General features: G+C 40.7%; 1 protein-coding gene across 1 annotated transcript in view; it reads right to left on the bottom strand.

Moving 5' to 3' along the window:
- SLC1A3 (solute carrier family 1 member 3) overlaps positions 1 to 21,023 on the bottom strand; it is an 81,857-nt gene that overhangs the window by 10,338 nt on the left and 50,496 nt on the right. Inside the window, exons 4-5 of the mRNA XM_039545757.1 lie at positions 8,944 to 9,148; positions 7,090 to 7,132 (exon numbers count right to left, since the gene is read on the bottom strand). Of these exons, the coding sequence (XP_039401691.1) occupies positions 7,090 to 7,132; positions 8,944 to 9,148 (248 nt within the window). The remainder of the gene's footprint in view (positions 1 to 7,089; positions 7,133 to 8,943; positions 9,149 to 21,023) is intronic.

Genomic DNA, 21,023 nt, shown 5'->3' with positions numbered 1-21,023 from the left:
TTTCTATTTTTCCCATGATAATTTCATATCCTGCATATTTATATCTGTACCAGAAAACAAATCACAGCCTATCCTGTCTAAACACAAGGAACCTAATTCTCATTTACATAATGGCAACCTTTACACCTCTGGGTAAAATTTTTTAAAAGCACCTAAGTGACTCAGGACTCATTGCACCCAATGGTACTTAGGCATCTAAGTCACTTAGGTGATGTTGATAATTTTACCCCATTACACCTACCCACTGATAATGAGGATCAGGCCCAAGGAGCTCAGTACTATTACTAATAGTTCAAAACTATTGCACGACTTTGGGAGTTTTTAAGTGAAATGAATGCACAGTTGGCATTCTTGTGACTAAGAACAGCAACCTGAGTATAGGGGAAGAAAAGAGTTCAACTGGTCTGAGGTGTGGTTAGATTCCATACATTCACTGCTCAAGAGTATTTTCTTAACCATTAAAGGCATAAAGCTGGATTGAGTCCTTAACTCCCAGTGGAAGTATCATTTCTCAAATTCCATTTCAATATAGGGAAACATTTGATCATTTATTAGTTAATATTATCTTTAAGGGCATGAAATAGGGTATCAAGTTCAAGGACCTTACAGAGAGATTCAGAACTTTTCTGCTCATTCATCCTGATGTCAGGCACTAGAACTCTGCACAGATGTAGAGCTTTTCTGCTGACTCACCCTGTTGACAGATTATGGCATCCTTTTAATGCCAAACCAGGATATTAAAGGGTCTGAGTTGATAATGGGTGTCATTCTGAGGCACAGAAAACTAGGGTCTAGTTTTAGTGCAGGGAAAAATTCTAGTTAGTCTCAGGAGAAAATATAGGCTGAGGTTTATATTTTATTTTTGCTTTTTAGGTTGCAATAAAGGAAATCCCAAGAAGGGGGTAAGTTTGGCCTGCAGCCAGTGAGTGTATTCTGTTAGGAGCAGGGTGGGAACTCCACCTGCTTACAGGGCAAGATGAAACAGCTTTTTCACAAAGGGAGTAAATGTAGGAGGTCTTGAAATTGATGATTGAATTGCTGAGTCAACAACATCAACCCCAGGCTGCTATTCAACAAGCCTTCCTGCCATTTATGAAGGAGTACCAATAGCAGAAACATTTCCAGGAGCAACTGCTTTGAAGTCTCTGTGATGGACAGTGTTAGTTGGTGGCATCACCTAGTGGTTAGGGGGCTAGGCCTCTGCTTGCCCCACTCCAATATTTCCTCTTGGCTACTGTTACGATCCTCCAGTCAAGTCACCCATCAGTCTTATCTATCTGCAGGGTGACAGACTCCTAAGGAAGATATGGCGTCCCCCACCCTCAGGATTGGGGTGGTGCGGGGGAACCTTTAGTCTGTCTATTGATCCCTGTGGGTGTCCAATCCCTGCTGCAGGATTCTAAAGGTCTTTACCCTCTGTTTCCTTCCCCAAAGGAGAGTTTGGAAGTGAGAATTTTCATGCCCTTCTTAACAAGTGGGATTAGTAAGGGAACCCAGGCCCCCCACTCCACTAGTCTGTGGCCCAGGGTCTTGTAAGAGGCACCAATGTCCAGCACCAGGACTGCCTTAAAGCTGTCTCCCTAGACCAGTTCCTACCACCCACTCTCTCACCAAAGTCTTACAGTTTGCCTCAAAGCAGTGAAAGAAGAAGAGAATAATTGAACCTTCAGCCCCTCTGGGCTCAGCAGGCAGGCTCTTTCCCTCAGAGAAAAGGCTTCTGCAGCACCCTTCTTCAGGAGCTCTCAAGTTTGCTCTTTCTCCCTGCCCTATCAGGTCCCTTCTGCTCCACCTTCAGCTGGCACATGTTTTGCAGGTGGGGCTGGGTAAGGTCACCTAGGCCCTGAGTTGCTCCTTAACCCTTTAGTTCCAGTGTGGGGTTTATACACCAAATCACAGTCTGAGATGCAGTGCCTGAACTGCTAATAAATCCCAGCCCTTATCAGTCCAAGATGGGAACCAGAAGACGGTCACTTTTAAGTAGGCAGCTACAGCATCTCAGTGGGAGGAGAGCTAGATTATCTGTGTGGGCCCTTATGTGAAGGGAAAGGCACAAGCTATATATTGGGGGCTAGGTGAGGATATTTCTATGAATTACGTGGTTAAACTGAACTCTCGTAGAGCTCAAACCTCCCAACCTGCCACTGCCAATGTGAAATACACCATAAGAGCAAAAATGAACTCTCGTAGAGTTCAGTTAGATCGAAGTGACATTTTAATATCTTACTTCCTGATACTGCAAGTCTGTATTCTTTTGACTATTTCTTCAATGGGACTACTCATGAGAGTTAAGAAAGGCATTGCAGGACTGGGAGATCAGGAAAACTAGGTTGTTATATTTTTGGCAGTAATACACCATGTCCAAGTGCAATACATGACGGGCCAGAGATCCCCACAAGTCATTGGAGCTATGCTGATTTATACCAGCTGAGGATATGGCCCCTTCGTTTCAAGGCAGAGCCTTTTTTTCCTTGATAGAATTATAGAAATTAAAAGAATGGCATTATTGGACTTTTGCAAGCTGTGGTGTTATTCAATTATTCTAGTATGAAAACAAACAGTATTGATTGTCTTACATACTAAAATGAATTATCACTGTATTTGGTGATACAAACCATTGAAAGCAATTTGATTTTAATTTACTGCATGACATTTAAATTAGCAACCTCATACTAGTGTAGCTGAACACTTCAGTAATTAATTTGCAAAAAAGATAGTGACATAAAATGGTTACTATTAAAATTCAGTATTTGCTAACAGAGATAACACCATGGTATTTGAGACAATGCAATTAGAATATAATGTAAATTTGGTGACTCAGATACTGTGGTGTAACTTTTGGTGAAGTATTTTTTAATGGCGACCATTATACCAGCTCAAACCTCCCAACCTGCCACTGCCAATGTGAAATACGCCATAAGAGCAAAAATGAGGAACATAAGAAAAATGGTACCTCAGATTCCTGATTCAGCATTTCTCTTAATTTCATGCAGACTAGTGTGATGCACATTTTAATCATACTAAATTATTTATGAAAGCATTAATGTATCAGGCATCTTAACAGTAGCTGCAATATATCTCAACCAGCTATTATAAGTGCAGGCAATATCTAGCATTATGTTGATATACTTAATATGTCTTGTTGTATGCTTAACACTTCTGTTCCATTGTGCAGGGACTTGCAGGAAAGAATAATAATAAATGGATGAACAGGTTCAGAAAAAATACAGTTAGCAGGATGAACCTTGCCATTCTCTTATGTCAGATGGTCTTAATTTCCAACATTAGGTGCCACAAATTCCTCTTTGTGATACTTCAATAGGCTTCAGGTTCCACTTATTTTCAAATGAAAACTGCCAAAATGCTGAGCATCCCACAGGCTCTTGTGCTGCCTTTCCTTCCCCAGGGCTGTCCAGTTCATCCTGATCTCTCCTGTGACATAGCCTCAGAACATGAAGAATTAGAACTGAATAGCAACTACAGGTTACTAGACAGGTTGCTAATTCTTCTGGGTCATACCATAGGCTCTTCAAATTTAGGGGAGGCAAAGAAATGAAGGGATCAGAGTCAGAGATAGAAAGCTGTGCCAGGGATCTATTAGAATATCATGAGTGAGAAAGAATACAGGGATTATGAAGAGAGAAGAGTTTGAATAAATTTATCTAAGCATCAGATAAGCACCTGAGTTATCTGGATACTTACTGGCACTGAATCATTTGAGTTTCATCCACTGCTAATAGAAACCACAAAAACAAGTTGTCAATGTACAGTGGAGTGAAGACTTTGACACTTATCACATGGATGGACACAACTGGTGTAAAGACTCACACAATTTAGTTTAAGGCTCTTAGGCTAGCAGTGATCCGAACCTGTTATTGATGCACTGGAAGAGATCTGAGGGAGACAGGGAGGTAGTAGTATATGTGTTCTTCCATAGTGGGAGAAGAGAGTAACACAAAAATTCCCAGGCAATTCCCAAACATCTAGGGAAGTGTATTGCCTGGATTAGAATGGGATGTTGGTAGTGATGATGAACTGCCTGAGGAAAAGCAGGGGACTAGAGGTGGTAAAACTGATTTATTCGGGGGGGGGGAGCACTTTAACATTCTTGGCAAAATCTATGTGTCAGCACCTTTCTTTCCAGCTTGACACACCATGGCAGTGTGAGTCTTTGTCCCTCTCTAGTGCCTAATCCAAATAAAAGTCCACTATAAGCTCCCTCAGACTGTGGGGCTAGACCCCAGTGGTGGGGGCCTAACAACCTTGTGCTACTTTTTTGCCAGGAATTTATTGGCAGGGTTTTCCCAGCTCTGACAAACATCCCTTGCATGCACCCAGTGGGGACTGAGCAGGGCCTTTTTACCCTGTAGTGACTCCCCCTTCCCACCAGTGGCTGCTGTTGTTGAGTGTGGAGAGACAGTCTGCTCCACCACTCTCAATGCCCCTCTTGCTGGTGCAGCCCTTGTGGAGATTCCTCCTACCTGCCAGCAGAGAGAGGGAGGGCAGGGAGAGGAGGCACCAGCTTGTTGCCTCAGGGTTTTGCTGACAGAGAGTGGAGGGGGACAGAACAGGAGGTGGCGGTGGTCAAAGGACTGAAAGGGAAGCGGAAGCAAGGGCAGAATGGGGAAGACTGCTCCAAGATCCTGCCTGAACAATCCCCAGGGTTCCAGGCTCTCTCCCCTCCCCCAGTAACCCACTCCAGGCTATCCCAGGGTCTCCCTCCTGCCCCCAGTCTGCCCTGACTCCTTCCACTACCTTACTACCCACAGTTACTTCTGCTCCCCCAACTCCCCTGGCTCCCGCATTCCGCTCCCCTTTCTCCTGCTTTCCTCAGTCATGCAAATGGAAAACAAGTGTCCACCTCAAGGAAACGACTCATGGTAAGGACAATATAATGTCTTATACCACAGTACTGTAGCATACCATTAATAGCTGATATATATGAGCATGGGCTGTAGCACATGGGAGGATGGAGTACAAAATTTGGAAATAACTGGTCAGCTCCAGCTGCTGCTTAATAGAGCTACTCTTTTAATTCAAAGGTAAAAGCTCATGTTTCCAGGGCTGAAGGTCATAGATTCAAACTCCAATGATTCAAACAGAATCATTATACTTGTATGTAAGGGCAGGAGAATAAAACCTCAGTATATTTCACTACATTATTTCCTGTGTGGGCTAGCAGGATAAAGAAAGAAAAGGCTCGAGTGCATATTCCGCAAATCTCTTCAAGCAAATACATTCGTTTTTGAAGGAGACAACAGAGCAGAGAACCATTCCACCGCAGAATTCACCACATAATCTTGTTTTTCAAAAGATTATCAGAACTGCTTGATTTTGATGCAGATTTGATGGCAATTTGGATATAGAGCTGATGGCAATTGTGATTTCCATCTTTCTGCAGCCACACATCATTGTAATCTCTTGGGAACAAAGGATTATGAAATATGTGTGTCAGAATTTTCAGTCTTTATGCTAATACTTAGAATGTTAGTGAACCAGACTATGCCAGTTAAATAATTCTTCACAAGTCTTCTGAGAAACACACTGAAAACCTTAAAGTAAGTTTTTGAAAAGAAGGCTACAGGGCCAGGGTATTTTGATGTCTAAATACCTTTGTAAATCTGGCCCATAATTACTTCTGCTGTGAAATGGATTAATATTTTATATTACAGATTTGATGATAAAATAATTTCTAGTTTTTAAAAATCCCATCGTATTTTATTTATCTTACTTAATTCTAAGTTCAAGGTATGATTTAAACATTAATAATGCTGAAATGGACAGATTTAAAGAGATGCTTTCTCAGTAAGCACAGTCTAATGATGAAAGGGACCAGCCAGAAACAATTGTCCTTAAATAGCTCCTATTTTTTCAGCTACTTCTGGCAATTCTTCTGTACTGTAAGGTAAATTGAGAAGCACAGTATGTTTGTCAACAAAACCTACAGAACATTTTTATTTGCATAACAGTTCTTGCATTGTATAGAGTGGAAATTGTACATTTAAATAAAAATTTAACTCTCTTACTAAGTTAAAATCTCCTTGCATATACTGAAAACAACTAGTATGAACTACTTTGCTGTTCACTACTATCAGTCATTTAAACTGGCCTCATTCAGGTGTTTGTTCAGAACTCTTTTCCATGGTAGCTTGGAGTGTTACTGAGACTATTTAAAAGACCATATCCCCTGAGTACTGAGCACTTGAAGGTGAGACATTTTAAAGATACTGTAAGGCATAGAGAAGCCTCAAGATACAGTTATGGCCCCAGGCAAAGTTTCTGATACAGACACTAATTAATGGTGTATAGCATCAGCTAAAGATGAGAAACTATAGTATCAGAAAGAAATAACCATATTCATAGTAACATACATATAGGTAGAAGGCTCACTATATTCATGTATTGCCCTCTAAAGTTTTTTAAGGCAATTTAAAAATCTCATTAGTGTCTTTTGTTTTTCCCTTTTAACAGGAATTTTGGTTAGGCTAGAATACAGGTGGAGGAACACGATAAATAACAATTAAGTGGCATTCCTGCCTTATCATCAGGCAGTAAGTGAGAAATATAAGCAATGCTTTATATTAATTTGATCTATACGCTTTGTCTTTGAAGTGTGCAGAGTTGGCTTCTCTACTTCCAACTTATGTTCTTTGCATACTTCCCATGTGATATTCCTGGATGTGTTCCAGCCTTTGTACCAATAGTACATTGATTATTCACCATCTCCTCGTCCCCCTGAGCCCAATATTGTCTTTGAAAAGAAAATTCTCCATTGATTTTCATTAAGCTTGCCTTAGGCTCATGAATCAGGCAATCTGGAGAAGTTTTAATTTTTGAACTTGCTGGCCTAAGTGGGTTTTCCCAAGTTCTCATAGCAAGTACCACTGTACAAATGAATGAAAACAAACATCCATTTTAGTTCATTTTCTTTAGCTGAAAAACAACAGTACATGTAAGATCCATGATTGCTGTAAGGACAAGCAAAATCATTGGCTGTTCCTTAAAAAAACATTAATAACATTTCAGTCTTTAATTTACTACATGAAAGATACCATATTGGAGTTTCAGTTAGAAATAACAGCACAGTTTTACCTGTTTAAAGCAGGCTTCCACCAAGTTTGGAGGGAACATGTTTCTGTGAAAAAGGGATAAAATGTCAGAAATATTAATCACTTTCTAGCAACATATTAACCAGTAGCTCAGCTGATGGGGATAAACTGATTTATCACTAAGATGAAAAAATACATGTGTATATGTTACAGTGAATAGGACCTCACTTATAGTATGACCTTATTATCTTTTCAGGACAAAATTTAGGAGGGATGGTTTGGGCCAGTGAGTAAAGAACTGTGTTTCAAATCCTCTATAACAGGCATGGCCATGAAACAGAATGTTGGTTGGTTTGCTAATGAACATGATTAGAAGGTCTGTACTGACTTTTTTTTGGTATAGGTATTTATTAAAATGATCTGGATACAGATTAACTTTGCTCAATATGTAATGCGGCACCACTTCTTTTCAAATGAAAACTGCTGACATTTTGACAGTCACACAATCTAATGTATCTTATTGTGATTACTAAAAGGGAATAGTCAGTGAGTTTTCCTAATTAGAGCTGGATGAAATTCTTCAACCAAAATATTTTTTTCAGGAAATGATGCAGATTCAGTGACACTTAAACATTTCACACACTCATGTCAATTTTGCCAAATTGTTTCAGTTAAAAAAAAATTCCCCCAAAATATCAAAACATTTTGTTTTGACATTTTCAAAACAAAGTGTTTCAATTTTTTGATTTGAAATGACTTTTTGTTTTGAAGGTTCCTTTTATTTTACTTTTTTTAAATTAAAAAACATTAATGCTCAAAATTGAACAAAAATGTTTCATTTTGTTTGACCCAAAGCAAAATTTTTTTGATCGATCAGTTTGCCTAAAATTTTGAAAAAAATATTTTTCATTTGAGCCAAAACAATTTTTTTATTATTTTTTTGAAATTGCCATCAAATTGAAAAAATCTGTTCATCCAGCTCTCTTTCGAATGTTTAAATTACATTTGACATAGCATAAAGTATTTTAGAGTAATATTTTATATGTATTACAAGTGTTTTTTCCACAATGCTGAAATTCCACAAGGAATAAATGCCAGTCTGCACCTAGCTTATCTTGAAGAATTATCTTGAGTGAAAGCCTCTTCTTGCTCCATTCTGGAGACCACCTTCCTGGCAGCATGGCTCTTGGAGGCCTCCCTCCATGTCTGTGCTCTGTGACCCCCTCCGCTGGAGTTAACAAAGCATGAACTTCTTCTGAATTTCTTGGTGGTAAAGCCATTGGGTTCACATTCATTATCTGCTTCCCCACTTCCCGGCACACCCCTGTGGAACATCAGTTGGATAGAAATGGCACTGCAGAGTTTCTTTTAGCTTGGAGGAAACAGGCTACATTGCTTCTGCTCCATGCTGCTTATCTACTTTTCCCTGGTTTCTCTCCTCCATGCAAATTGAGCAAAGGTAACCATATGGCCCCAAAGCAGGGTCTGCCATGTAAAATATGATGAATGACTAAATGAATGGATTCAGGTGGAATGAGATTCTTGTTGGAGTAGGGGGTAAAGGAGAGGAGAGGAACTTGGTGTTAGATGTTGTAGTATTGGGAAGAGGAGAGGAACATGTGGCGGCAGTAAAGCAGGTTTCTGAACACAACATTGCTTTGAATTTTAAAAGCAGTTTCTTTCCTTGCCATTTTGTTCAGCTGCCTATTTGAAAGTACTTACTGTGCTAGTTCTGTATTTTGTAACGACATTGTTGGCATCACCAGCTTCAAGTGAAGTTTGGCTAGTTTAGCTAGTCACTGTCCCAGATTGTCTATGTTAATTTTCCTTGTGATGTACATCTAAATATTGCTGCTGTTGCCATTGTTACAGAAGATGTACAATATAATAGCCATACCTGATTAAATCAAGAAAGGCATCTGCTGCTGTCACTTTCATAATTTTGCCTTCTCTGTGCATATTTTCCTTTGTACCTTTCCCAGGGTGGATGATGACCACAATGATTATACCAATAATTACAGCAATGATCGTAGTACTCATGTAGTAGACTATTGCTCGCAATCCCATTTTCCCTGATGCTTTACTATCCAGGGCAGCCGTTCCTAATAAATTTAAGCACAAGGACATTCACCTCATAAAACTGTGAGTAAAGATTGTAAACTCAGCAACCTGAGTATGGCTTTGTGAGAGGAGTTCTGATAAGTACATTTTAAATAACCCAAGTTATACTGGCCTAGTAAAACTACTCTGTTCCTCTTCACAGGTAGTGCTGCTATTGTTGCATCCCCCGCCCCCCATGCTTGTTATTACATAATTGTCTGTCAGGAGAGCTTAACTCTCCTCTGAATTATCTGGTGTTAGCAACTGTTGGAATCAGGATACGGAACTAGAGTGACCATTGGTTTGATCCGATGTGGCAATTCCTTTGTACCACAGAGATAATACATTGAGTTTTGGTTGACAGATTAAGCATAATCCAAAAATGCTTCATAGAAATCTGATGCATTTAATCTGGAATGTCAGGGAAGAAATCACAGAGTACCTTCAGACAATATTGACTACCTGATGTGTTTATAGAAGTGTATGTGCATGGAGTGCCTTTTAAAAAAGTTTAATACAATGACCTGGGTTTACCTCTGGCCCAAGCCATGGGAGATTCAACTAGATTAAGTGACATTAGTTTAATTCAGAAAATCCTTGAGATTGTACAGATTAAACATTTGGAATCTTTTGTAGACGTCCCAAAAGTTTGAGACATTAATCTTAACACTTGGCTGATCTTAGTGCAATTCTGATTTAATGTGGATACCAGGGTGCCCAATGTGGCATCTACTTAATCATTTGTTCACTAGGTTGCACAAACAGGCTCAGATTGTGGTTTTCAAGTGGAGGAGCCTTTCTGTAGTAGGAGACCCAAGAGGAACTCTGGCTCCCTAAGTAAGAATTTCCCAAGGATCCTAGGAAATGCACAGTTGGGGTGGTTGATCCATCACTCTTTAAACAGATATGGTTAGTGTTCTTCTTGTTACCACTTTAAGGGGTGAAACACCTTCCCAGCATGCATTTGGGATGCTAACACAGGTATTTAAAATAAGTAATAATGCTTCCACTGAAATTGTAGCTACCACCTGTGGAATGATGCAAGGGATGGACAAGGATCCCTATACCTTCTCCATCTCCTCTGTATGGACTCACATAGTGTTGGGCACTATCTAGCCTAGGGTATCTCCTGTTTCTGTCTGTCTGTCTTGCTAGGTTCTTACATTGATACCAATCACCATAGTATCTGAGCATTGTCTTTTCATTTATAGCTGTCTTTGAATTTATGAAGTACAGTGAAAGGCACCCATTTTGAGAACCTATGTCATAGGTAAAACATGCAACATATAAAAAAGGACTGTCATGAATATAAAGTGAACATAAATAATATGCAAACCTAAAACAAGAACCATGGCCTAGCTAAACTGATTTGTTTTTGTAAAATTTATTATACATGGTAATTGCTGTAAATATGCACTGTTTGGAGTTACAAGGGTATTACCCTAGATGTACACTGATGTAACTAAGCTCAAAAGAGACACCTGGGTTCCATTCCTGGCTCTGCCACAGACTTCTGGTGTGAATGTGATCATGCCACTTAGGCCTCACCTTTCATTTGCACTCCCTTTTTGTGTAAAAATTACACCCACAAAATGATGCAGAAGGAGATTGCTATACTGACATCTTTAACTGCCTGTTTTAAACTTCTACTTCTAATGCAAGGGCAAAATTTTACAGGCACAAATTGTATTGTCAAATGGGAATCCAACCTTTGGAATATATGGCCTGTAACTCCTCTGTGCCTCAGATCATTCATCTGTAAAATGAGGAATAATACTTGCCTATGGTAGCTCACTGTGATGTTATGAAATCTAATTCCATGTTTGTTATGTGCTTTGAGATCCTTGAATGTTATATACTAATGAGTGCAAAGTAGTAGTATTTTTTTAAACAGGAAGTAAATCATAAAAACCCTTTTATCTTTTTTTTTCAAAGTTCCACAAAAGAACTCAAATATTCACCCTACTTTACTAATACGTCTAAACACAAACTTAGTAATTGTTGGCCCTTTCTGGTTCCATAATGAACATGTTCAATTTTTATACCAGATGGGATTTGTTAGGATTATGTTATTTTAGTTCTTCAGCATGTAAAAAATGTATAATTAACAAAGATAGAAAAAAACATGTGAGATTAACAAAATCAAGAATAAATTTATATTCACTTTCAAGTCAATTTGTTCAAAACTTTGCTTATGAATTTTGAGTTTAATTGATCATATGTTCTTATTCCCCTTGTACTATATTGCTAAACAAGTAGCAATATCCTGTGTATTTTTTCCTCTGCATTTTAGCTAATAATAGTCTCTGTTATGTCCTCTGTCAGGAGATACTGTCCTGCTCTTGCCAGGTGACTTGGGGGCTAATGCTGAGTGCCCTCAACTCCTGGAGATTTTGTAGGTTTGGCCTCTTGATGCTTTTTATAAGTTTTACCATCTCCTTGTACCGCTGGCCAGATACCCAGGGACGGAATGGCCACAGCTCCCAAAGTCTGGGAATTGGGGCTGCACAACACCTCTCTGGAGGTGATCAGCACTTTTGCAGAATCAGACCCTATGATCCTATTTCATTGTTGGACTGGCATGGGGGTAGTGTGATAAGCTGGATTTGTTGTCTTACAGTACATCTGCACTGTACAGTAAGAGACTTGTGGCTCAGCTGCAGCTTGACCAGGTCAGCTGACTCTGGCTCATGGCATTTGGGCTGCCGGGCTATAAAATTGCAGTGTAGACATTTGGGCTTCGGCTGGAGCCTGAGCTCTGGAATGTTCCCCTTGCAGGTTCGCAGATCCCGGGTTCCAACTCAAGCCTGAATGTCTACATTGCAATTTTATAGCCCTATAGTCCAAGTCCTGTGAACCTGAGTCAGCTGACCTAGGTCAGCCCTGGGTCTTTTATTAGTATAAACATACCCTAAGGGGCTGATCCAGAACCCAGTGAAGTCAATGGGAGGTTTTTTCCATTGGCTTTAGTGGGTTTTGGATGAGACCCTGAGTAGGTACCAGGAGTCATACTCTTTTCTTACTAAGCTGCTTTCCAACTTGGCTTCCTATTCTGCAATCATGCTGTGATGTTGCCTTGTATTTCAGTTGGTCTGGTCTTATTCCTGCTCTTCTTCAGATAAAGGATTTTCTAGTTTGAGGCAAGGAGGGACTGACTGCTCTGCCCCTGTTCTTGATGGTTAAGAGTGCTAAAATAAATATTCAAGATGGAGTGCTGAGAGCCTAATATTAACAAAGGATCATGTTTCACTATATGAGGATACAAATTTCCACCTCCCAGAGACTGTTCCTGGGAGGTACTGAGTATCCTCCCCTCCTACTGAAGTCATTGGGAGCAAAGGGCACTTAGCGCCTCACGAGGAGCTGTTGGCACTTTGCAGGATTGAGCCCAAAGCTTTCAACAGCTTTCATCGTGTCAACACTAAAAAAATAATCCAAAAAAAAATCCAGATTTTTTAAAACAAGAAGGAATGAAAGGTTTTATTTTCGTAATTATTTTTAAGGGTTGATGAGGCTTCTTAGGGCTGAATGGGTCTCTGGCAAAGTCCTTAATGGAGAAGCAATAAAGTTAGCTCCGAGGCTTTTATGTGTCACAGGCCATTGTGTACACATTCTTTTCTTCCATAGAAAGCCAGCAAAAGCTCCCATTGTTCTGTGGAGATGTATGTGCCCCTTTAATCCTGGTTGCAGCTTGCTCTCCCACATGGCTGCTGGCTCTCAACTACTCTGCCATCTCATTCATCTCTGCTCCATCTTCTTCTTCTTCGTATGCCCTCCCCTTCCCCATGGGCCTGGGAAACTTGCAGGCCCACTGGTCACCATAAACAAGACTGCCTTGCTGTTGTCAAGGCAACCGTGAGCAGAGTGCCTGTAATTTTTATATCCACACACACACAGGCTGAATGGGAATCATGTTTGGGGGAAAAGAGGTTTCTAAGATTCAAAACAAACCCAAATTCCGCCCCCCTCTTCACATACTCTCTGCCCCTCTTCTCCTGAAATGAGTGTGAATCAGTCATACTGTGGCTGAAATAAAGACATAACAAGCAGTTCTCCAGAGTGCTTGGGACAAAGGGCAAAGCAGTACATCGCTCTCTAACAAAGGTGCTAGAGAGGAAATTGAACAAAATGTTTTGAGAACTAGGAAAGGTAGCAACAAGTACGGTAATTGAGAGAGAGTGCAAAGAGTCGTAGTTAATTATGGGCACAGTGTAATTACAGACTGCATCTTACCAAAAATGATTGACTACCAGCCACTATTTTATTCCTTCCCAACCAGAGCATAGCCATACAAATTAGCTTAGGGCTGTGATATGGTGATTTTCTTGAACCCAGTTGGATTATTATTATTATTATTATTATATTATTATTATTTTATTTTATTTTCTTAACCATTGCAAACAGGGCTCAGTAAAGTTGTTCTGAGATGGGTGTAAGCTAATTTGTAGTTTTGTGTTGTGATAAGGTAAAGAACTAACCGGAGACTGATGATAAAATAGGTGATTTTTTTGTGCTCCTCAATAACACCAGGAATATAATACATAGACATTTTCATCATAGCACTTAAAGTCAGTGGCTTTGGAGCTGCTGACTGCTCCAGGGTATAATCTTAAGAGGCAAGCCTTCTCCATCCAGTCCTGCAACTTTGGAATGCGCTTCCCTTTGATTAGAGTTGGGGTCAAGCTGAAAAATGGGCATCCTGATCAAATGATGGATTTTAAACTCCCCAAAGTCAGGGGTAGTGAACTTTTCAAATCTGGTTCAAGCCCACATCTACCTTTAATATGCCAGTACATCATAGTCCATCAAGGATATATTTCTGCCTTTGACCTTTTAGCTTTTCTACATACATGAGCAGAATTTACTAAAACAGCTGAACAGAAAAGATTACACAGCTAATGGCACATTGCTGATCAGCTGCTAGAGACCAGGATCAGCAAACAGCGGGGTATTGTGAGGGAGTTTTCCAGGTGAAGGAGGAGCAACTAGATGACCCTTGGGGTGTAGGGGGGGAGTTTGTTGTCTATTTGTGTTCTTGCCGCTTGACTGTAGTATATAGTGTGGTCTGTCTGGGGGACTGTGTGCTGAGCCTAGCGACCTGCTAGCCAAAGCTAAGAGCTTCTTAACAATGCTTTGATCCCTAATCTCTTTAGGAACCATTAACCAGGGGGTGGGGGCTAACTTAGGGAAAACAGGGGTTTAAAAGTCAGTTCCTAAGTGACCAGCTGGGGCGGGGAGCAGCAAACAGGAGTTTTATGAGGTAGTTTAGAGAGAGAGGGAGAGAGCCAGATACACCTAACAGTCTCTAAACTTAGGCCAATAAACACTGCCCTGAAGCTTCCCCCCTGCCCCCCTCTCCAAAAAACACCTGCAGGAGTTAAAAAGAATGCAGGCAGAAGTCCAGCAGCAGAGTGGGGGTTATTTGGTTTATTGCACTGAATGCAGCTTGTACGATTACCTGCCTTGTGAGCAGGTGGCATATGTGTTGTATTTGGTGCAAGGAGAAAAGGCCCTCAGAGACCGAATATGGGCTCTTGAGAACAGAGTGGCTGAACCGGAGGAGCTAAGAAGACAGAGAGATACATAGATGAGACTTTCTGGGACACAGTAGAGCAGTCCTACCCGAGTATGACAGCCTCTGTGCCGCTGAGGAGGATGAAATCTCGGGCAAGGAAAACATCAAACTGGAGTGGAAATGATCCCATAGTTGGGACCCTCCTTTCAGATGATGTTGTGGTATCGTCTCACACTGAGGATACTTCACCAGGGGAGGGAACCCAGTTATTAGGAAGCAACAGGTAATAGTAATGGGGGATTTGACTATTAAAAATATAGATAGCTGGGTTTGTGATGACTGGGAGATCTGCATGGTGAATTGCCTGCCAGGTGCAAAGGCTGCAGATCTCTTGAGACATCTTGACAGACTTATGTGCAGTGCTGGGAAGGAGGTGGTCATAGTATGTGTAGATAACATAGGTAAAGGTAGGAGAGAGGTTCTGGAGGCCAAATTCATGCTGCTAGATAAGAGATTAAGGTCCAGGACCTCCATGGTAGCATTCTCTGAAATGCTTCCAGTTCCATGCACAGGGCCAATTGGACACGCAGAACTGCAGGGTCTCAATGTGTGGATGAGACGATGGTGTAGAGAGGAGGCTCTTAGGTTTATTAGCAACTAGGGACACCACCCCTGCCCATTCTGGCTAATAGCCATTGATGGACCTATCCTCCATGAATTTATCTAGTTCTTTTTTTGAACTCTGTTATAGAAAACTCAATAATAATGGTGGATTTCAACTATCTCCATATTGACTGGATACATGTCACCTCAAGACAGGATGCATAAATAAAGTTTCTAGACACCAATAATGATTGCTTTTTGGAGCAGCTAGTCCTGGAATGCACAGGGGGAGAGGGAATTCTTGATTTAGTCCTAAGTGAAGCAAGGGATCTGGTCCAAGAGATGAATATCAGTAATAGTGACAATAATGTAATTAAATTAGCATTCTTTTGGGTGGGAAAATACCAAAGAAACCCACCACAGCAGCATTTAACTTCAGAAAGATGAACTACACAAAAAAGGGAAAGCTAGTTAAATGGAAATTAATAGGAACAGCCACAAGAATGAAATGCCTGCAAGCTGCATGGAAACTTTTAAAAAATACTGTAATAGAGGATCAAATTAAATGTACACCCTAAATGAAAAAGAATAGAAGAGGACCAAAAAAAATTCCACCTCTGTTAAACAGAGTAAAAGAAGTGGTTAGACACAAAAAAATCATCCTTTAAAAATTGGAAGTCAGATCCTACTGAGGAGGGGAAAGGAGCATACACTGAGGCAAGTCAAATGTAAAGGTATAATTAGGCAGACCAAAAAAGAATTTGAAGAGCAACTAGCAAAAGACTCAAAAACTAACAGATTTTTTTTTAAGTACATGAGAAGCAGGAAGCCTTTCAAACAAAGGATGATTGAGGTGCTCAAGAAGCACTGAAAGAAGATAAGGCTATTACAGAGAAGTTAAATTAATGTTTTGCTTTGGTCTTCACTGCAGAGGATGTGAGGGAGATAGTCACACTTGACCCATTCTTTTTAGATGACAAACCTGAGGAACAATCCCAGATTGAGGTGTCAGTAGAGGAGGTTTTGAGGAACTCAGATATGAAATTGCAGAACTACTAAGTGTAGTATATAACCTATCACTTAAATCAGTTTCTGTACCAGACGACTGGAGGATAGCTAATGTGACGCCGATTTTTTAAAAAAAGACTGCAAAGGCAATCCTATCAATTACGGCTGATAAACCTACTTCAGTACTAGGCAAATTGGTTAAAACTATACTAAAGAACAGAATTATTAGACACGTAGATGCAAACAATTTGTTGGGGAAGAGTCAACACAACTTTTGTAAAGGGAAATCATGCCCCACCAATCCATAAGAATTTTTTGAGGTAGTTAACAAGCATGTGGAGAAGGGTGATCCTGTAGATATAGTATATCTGGATTTGCAGAAAGCCTTTGATAAGGTCCCTCTTAAGGCTCAAAGCAGTCCAAAGGCTCTTAAGCAAAGTAAGCAGTCATGGGATAAGAGGGAAGGTCTCTTTGTGGATTAGTAATTGGTTAAAAGACAGGAAACAAAGGGTAGGAATAAATGGTCTGATTTCAGAATGGAGAGAGGTAAATAGTGATGTCCCCCAGGGATCCGTACTGGGACAAGTGCTCTTCAACATATTCATAAATGATCTGAGAAAAAGGGGTAAAGTTTGCAGATGATACTAAATTACTCAAAATAGTAAGCTCCAAAGCAGAATACAGAGAGTTGGAGATCTCACAAAACTAGGTGACTGGGCAACAAAATGGCAGATAAAATGTAATGTTGATAAATGCAAAGTAATGCACATTTGAAAACATAATCCCAACTATATGTACAAAATGATGAGGTCTAAATTAGCTGTTACCTCTTAAGAAAGAGATCTTGGAATCATTGTGAATAGTTCTCTGAAAACGTCCGGTCAATGTGCAGCAGCAGTCAAAAAACTATCAGAAAGTTAAGAACCCTTAGGAAAGGGAAAGATTGTAAGACAGCAAATATCGTAATGCCACTATATAAATCCTTGATATGCCCGCATCTGAATACGTCATGCAATTCTGGTCGCCCCATCTTAAAATATATATTAGAAATGGAAAAGGTACAGAGAAGGGAAACAAAAATGATTGAGGTTATGGAACAGCTTCCATATGAGGAGAGGTTAAAAAGACAGGGACTATTAAACTTGGAAAAGGGATGAGTAAGGGGGATATGGTAGAGGTCTATAAAATCATGAATGGTGTGGAGAAAGTGAACAAGGAAGTGTTATTTACCCTTTCACGTAATACAAGAACCAGAGGTCATCTGATTAAATTAATAGGCATCAGGTTTAAAACAAATAAAAGGAAGTACTTTTTCACACAATGCACAGTCAACCTGTGGAACTCATTGCTGGGGTATAGCAGGATGGTCACCCTGCTCTGGCCCTGAAGGGCTTAAAACCTCCGTGGGAGAGGTCTGTGGTGGGGGGGAAAACTAGGCTAATTGGGGGAAGCATCCACAGGTGGGGCCACACCCCAATCAGACCACAGCTGGCCCTATAAGAGGGCTGAGGGCTAGAGACTGAGAACACACTCTTTCTCTAGCTTCTAGAGAGAGAAGGACCTGGCTGCCTAGGAAGCTGAGGAGGGTACCTAGAGTGGAGCAGGGCTGGGGAAGGGCAGAGGGAGCTGAGGAGCTCCAGCCTAGCAAAGCCCCAGGGTGCAGGCTGAATTAAGGGCCCACAAAAGGGTATGAGGGCTGCAGAGGGGCAGCCCAGGAATAGGCAGAGGCAGCTGGTCCAGCCCCCCTTGCCGATGATGAGTGTACAGACTGCCGTCTGCCCCAGTGAGCAGGGGCTAAATGGAGACTGGCAGTAGCCACTGAGGCAAGGTAGGAATAGGGGGTTGGGGGTTCCCCTGGGAGGGGAGACCCAGAGTGAGGGGGTACTGCGGTGGGCAGGACCCCTGGGCAAAGGGCACCAGGGTCTGGGAAGGACACGGGGCCAGAGGCAGGTGAGACACCAGCCCACAGAGGGCGCTCTGGGCTGGAAGAGCTAATTCCCTGGATGACCAGCAGGAGGCGCCGCACCGGTGAGTTGTTGCCCCGCCACATGGGGATATTGTGAAGACCAGAACTATAACTGGATTAAAAAAAGAATTAGATAAATTCATTTAGGATAGGTCCATCAATGGCTCTCAGTCAAGATGGTCAGAGATGCAAGCCCATGCTCTGGGTGTACCTAGGCCTCTGACTGCCTCATGTTGTAATTGGACAACAGGGGATAGATTACTTGATAACTGTCCTGTTCTGTTCATTCCCTTTGATGCATCTGGCATTGGCCACTGTCAGAATACAGGATACTGGGCTAGATGGACCATTGGTCTGGCCCAGGATGACCAGTCTTATGTAGGTAGCTTCCCCACTTGAGGTTTGCCATATGATGTTAGTGAAAGCAGCATTGTGCCCTTGATATCATTACTTTTCTTCTTTAATTTGGAAATTTGGGGTAATCCTCAGCTCCTGATTTCACCTGTTAAATCACACTTTCAGAGTTTTTCTGCCTCTCTCTAACAGTACCTATTGGTGAAAATAGGAGACTTACTTCTTTGCTCTTCTACAATAAATAAATATTATCTGAGACAAAACACAGCAAAGATTTTGCCCCAAACTCTTTTTTTGCTGCTTTAAGAAAACAAAGTTGTTGTAATAACATAGTTTTGATGTATAATTATAAAGTAGGACAGGATCTGTGTTTAATTTTTAAAATTATAAACTAATATCCAACTGATGAGTGGTTATAGAGCAAAGTGGTTTATGTTTTCATGAATATTTAATATGGTGGATAAGTAGAAAGTGATGTCTAGGAGCTATTTTAAATTAATACTAGCTCCATATTTTGGCAACAAAATTGGCAACAAGCTCTTTCCAGAATACTTTTTTACATACACTTCCCCTGAAGGTTTCAGTCTCAGTTTTTCAAAACATGACATAGAAAACAGAATCTTTGTTGCTAATTATTTTTCTATTTATCCTTTTACAGACTCTTCATTATGAGACTGTAGTTGCTAGGTAAAGTGTCCTATGGTAGAACAGTGGTAATGCTAACTGTTGATTCAAGAATGTGGCCTTAATTTAGTTTTTTTTTTTTAAAGTTGTCTTTCACTCCCTAAAGAAACAGTCTTATGCTTCATCTACTGTGCAGGGACTGTATCAGCAAAGCTGTAGCACCATAGCTATGCCAACTTAACTCCCTAATGTAGACATAGTAGACAGTGACAGAAGGTGTCTGTTACACTTCAAGGCAACTGCTCCTATATTTCTCCTCAGTGGTCTAGCAAGGGCACCCACTCACAGGCTTCCAGCTCCCTAGAATGGAGACATGCATCTCTCTCCTTTGTGACTGGGTTATTTCTAGGCTGCACAATTCCCTGCCTTCACTATGTTATTCACAGCACAGACAGGTTGGTGAAGGGCACCTGCTTGCTTCCTCTTCAGAAATGGGTAACAGTGTGACTGCCCACAATTATAGTTACCACACAGGTCTTTCTGAGCAAGCCTACTTTAGTCTTGAGGTAAAAAGAGAAAAGATACTACACTTGATCTTTTAACAAAGAAAACATACCAAAAGGAATCAAAGAACCTACACACATGCTAATGCACTTACCAGAGAAATTCTCCCCCACACCTCAATTCTAAAATGGATTTTGGGAGGAGCAGTCCTTCAAATCCCCACCCCAGAGGATTCCTTGTGGTTACAAGTTCATCACAGCACCCTCATAATAGGTTTAGTTTTCCCTTTATACAGTTCAGTGGGGGGTTGATCTGAAGTTGTCAGGAGCAGGTCATTAGAAGATAATACATTTTCCTTCCCAGAGCTTAGCTTCAAAGGGTGGATTCAAAATGGGTCATTTGCATTCCCCAGGTACTTCCTAGGAAATCCACTTCACAGATACTGTTCCAAAGTCTTTTGAAATTCCTAATACCTTCCAGAAATTGCATTAGTCAGTCTCTTACAGAAGGTGCATACATACAATCCCACAATAACACACACACAACTATATGTTTACCATCAGGAATGGTAACATATAAAAGCCAGTAGGAGAACACGTCAATCTCCCTGGACATTCAATAACAGATTTAAAAGTAGCCATCCTTCAACAAAAAAACTTCAAAAACAGACTCCAAAGAGAAACTGCAGAGCTACAATTCATTTGCAAACTTAACACCATTAATTTGGATTTGAATAGGGACTAGGAGTGGCTGGTTCACTACAAAAGCAATTTTCCCTCTCTTGGTATTGACACCTCATCATCAATTATTGGGAGTGAACCACATCCACCCTGACTGACTTGGCCCTGTCAACACTAGTTTTCCACTTGTAAGGTAACTCCCTTCTCTTCATATGCCAGTATATTTATGCCTGTATCTGTAATTTTCACTCCATGCATCTGAAGAAGTGGGGTTTTTTTACCCATGAAAGCTTATGCCCAAATAAATCTGTTAGTCTTTAAGGTGCCGCTGGACTCCTCGATGTTTAATACTATATACCCCAAAAGTATTAACCCTAATTCAATAAGGTTTAATTTAGTTCAGTAAAGGTTATCTTAATTCTGTATGGTTTGTTCAGGTTATTACAGGATATTATCAGTGTCATATGGTTTTTCTGTTGTTGTAGGAACACGACCTCTTGAGTGGCGGAAGGTAGGTTGACAGAAACATTTCTCATGTTGACCTAGTTGCCTCTACACTGGGGGTTAGTTTGTCATAGGTAGAGTACTGAGGGGTGTGGATTTTTCACACTCCTAAACGCCAT

This window comes from Mauremys reevesii, linkage group 6 (assembly GCF_016161935.1).
Source record: "Mauremys reevesii isolate NIE-2019 linkage group 6, ASM1616193v1, whole genome shotgun sequence".
NCBI classification, from domain to species: domain Eukaryota; kingdom Metazoa; phylum Chordata; order Testudines; family Geoemydidae; genus Mauremys; species Mauremys reevesii.
Note: the sequence above shows the minus strand (reverse complement) of the source record. Positions and strands in the feature narration are given on the sequence as shown.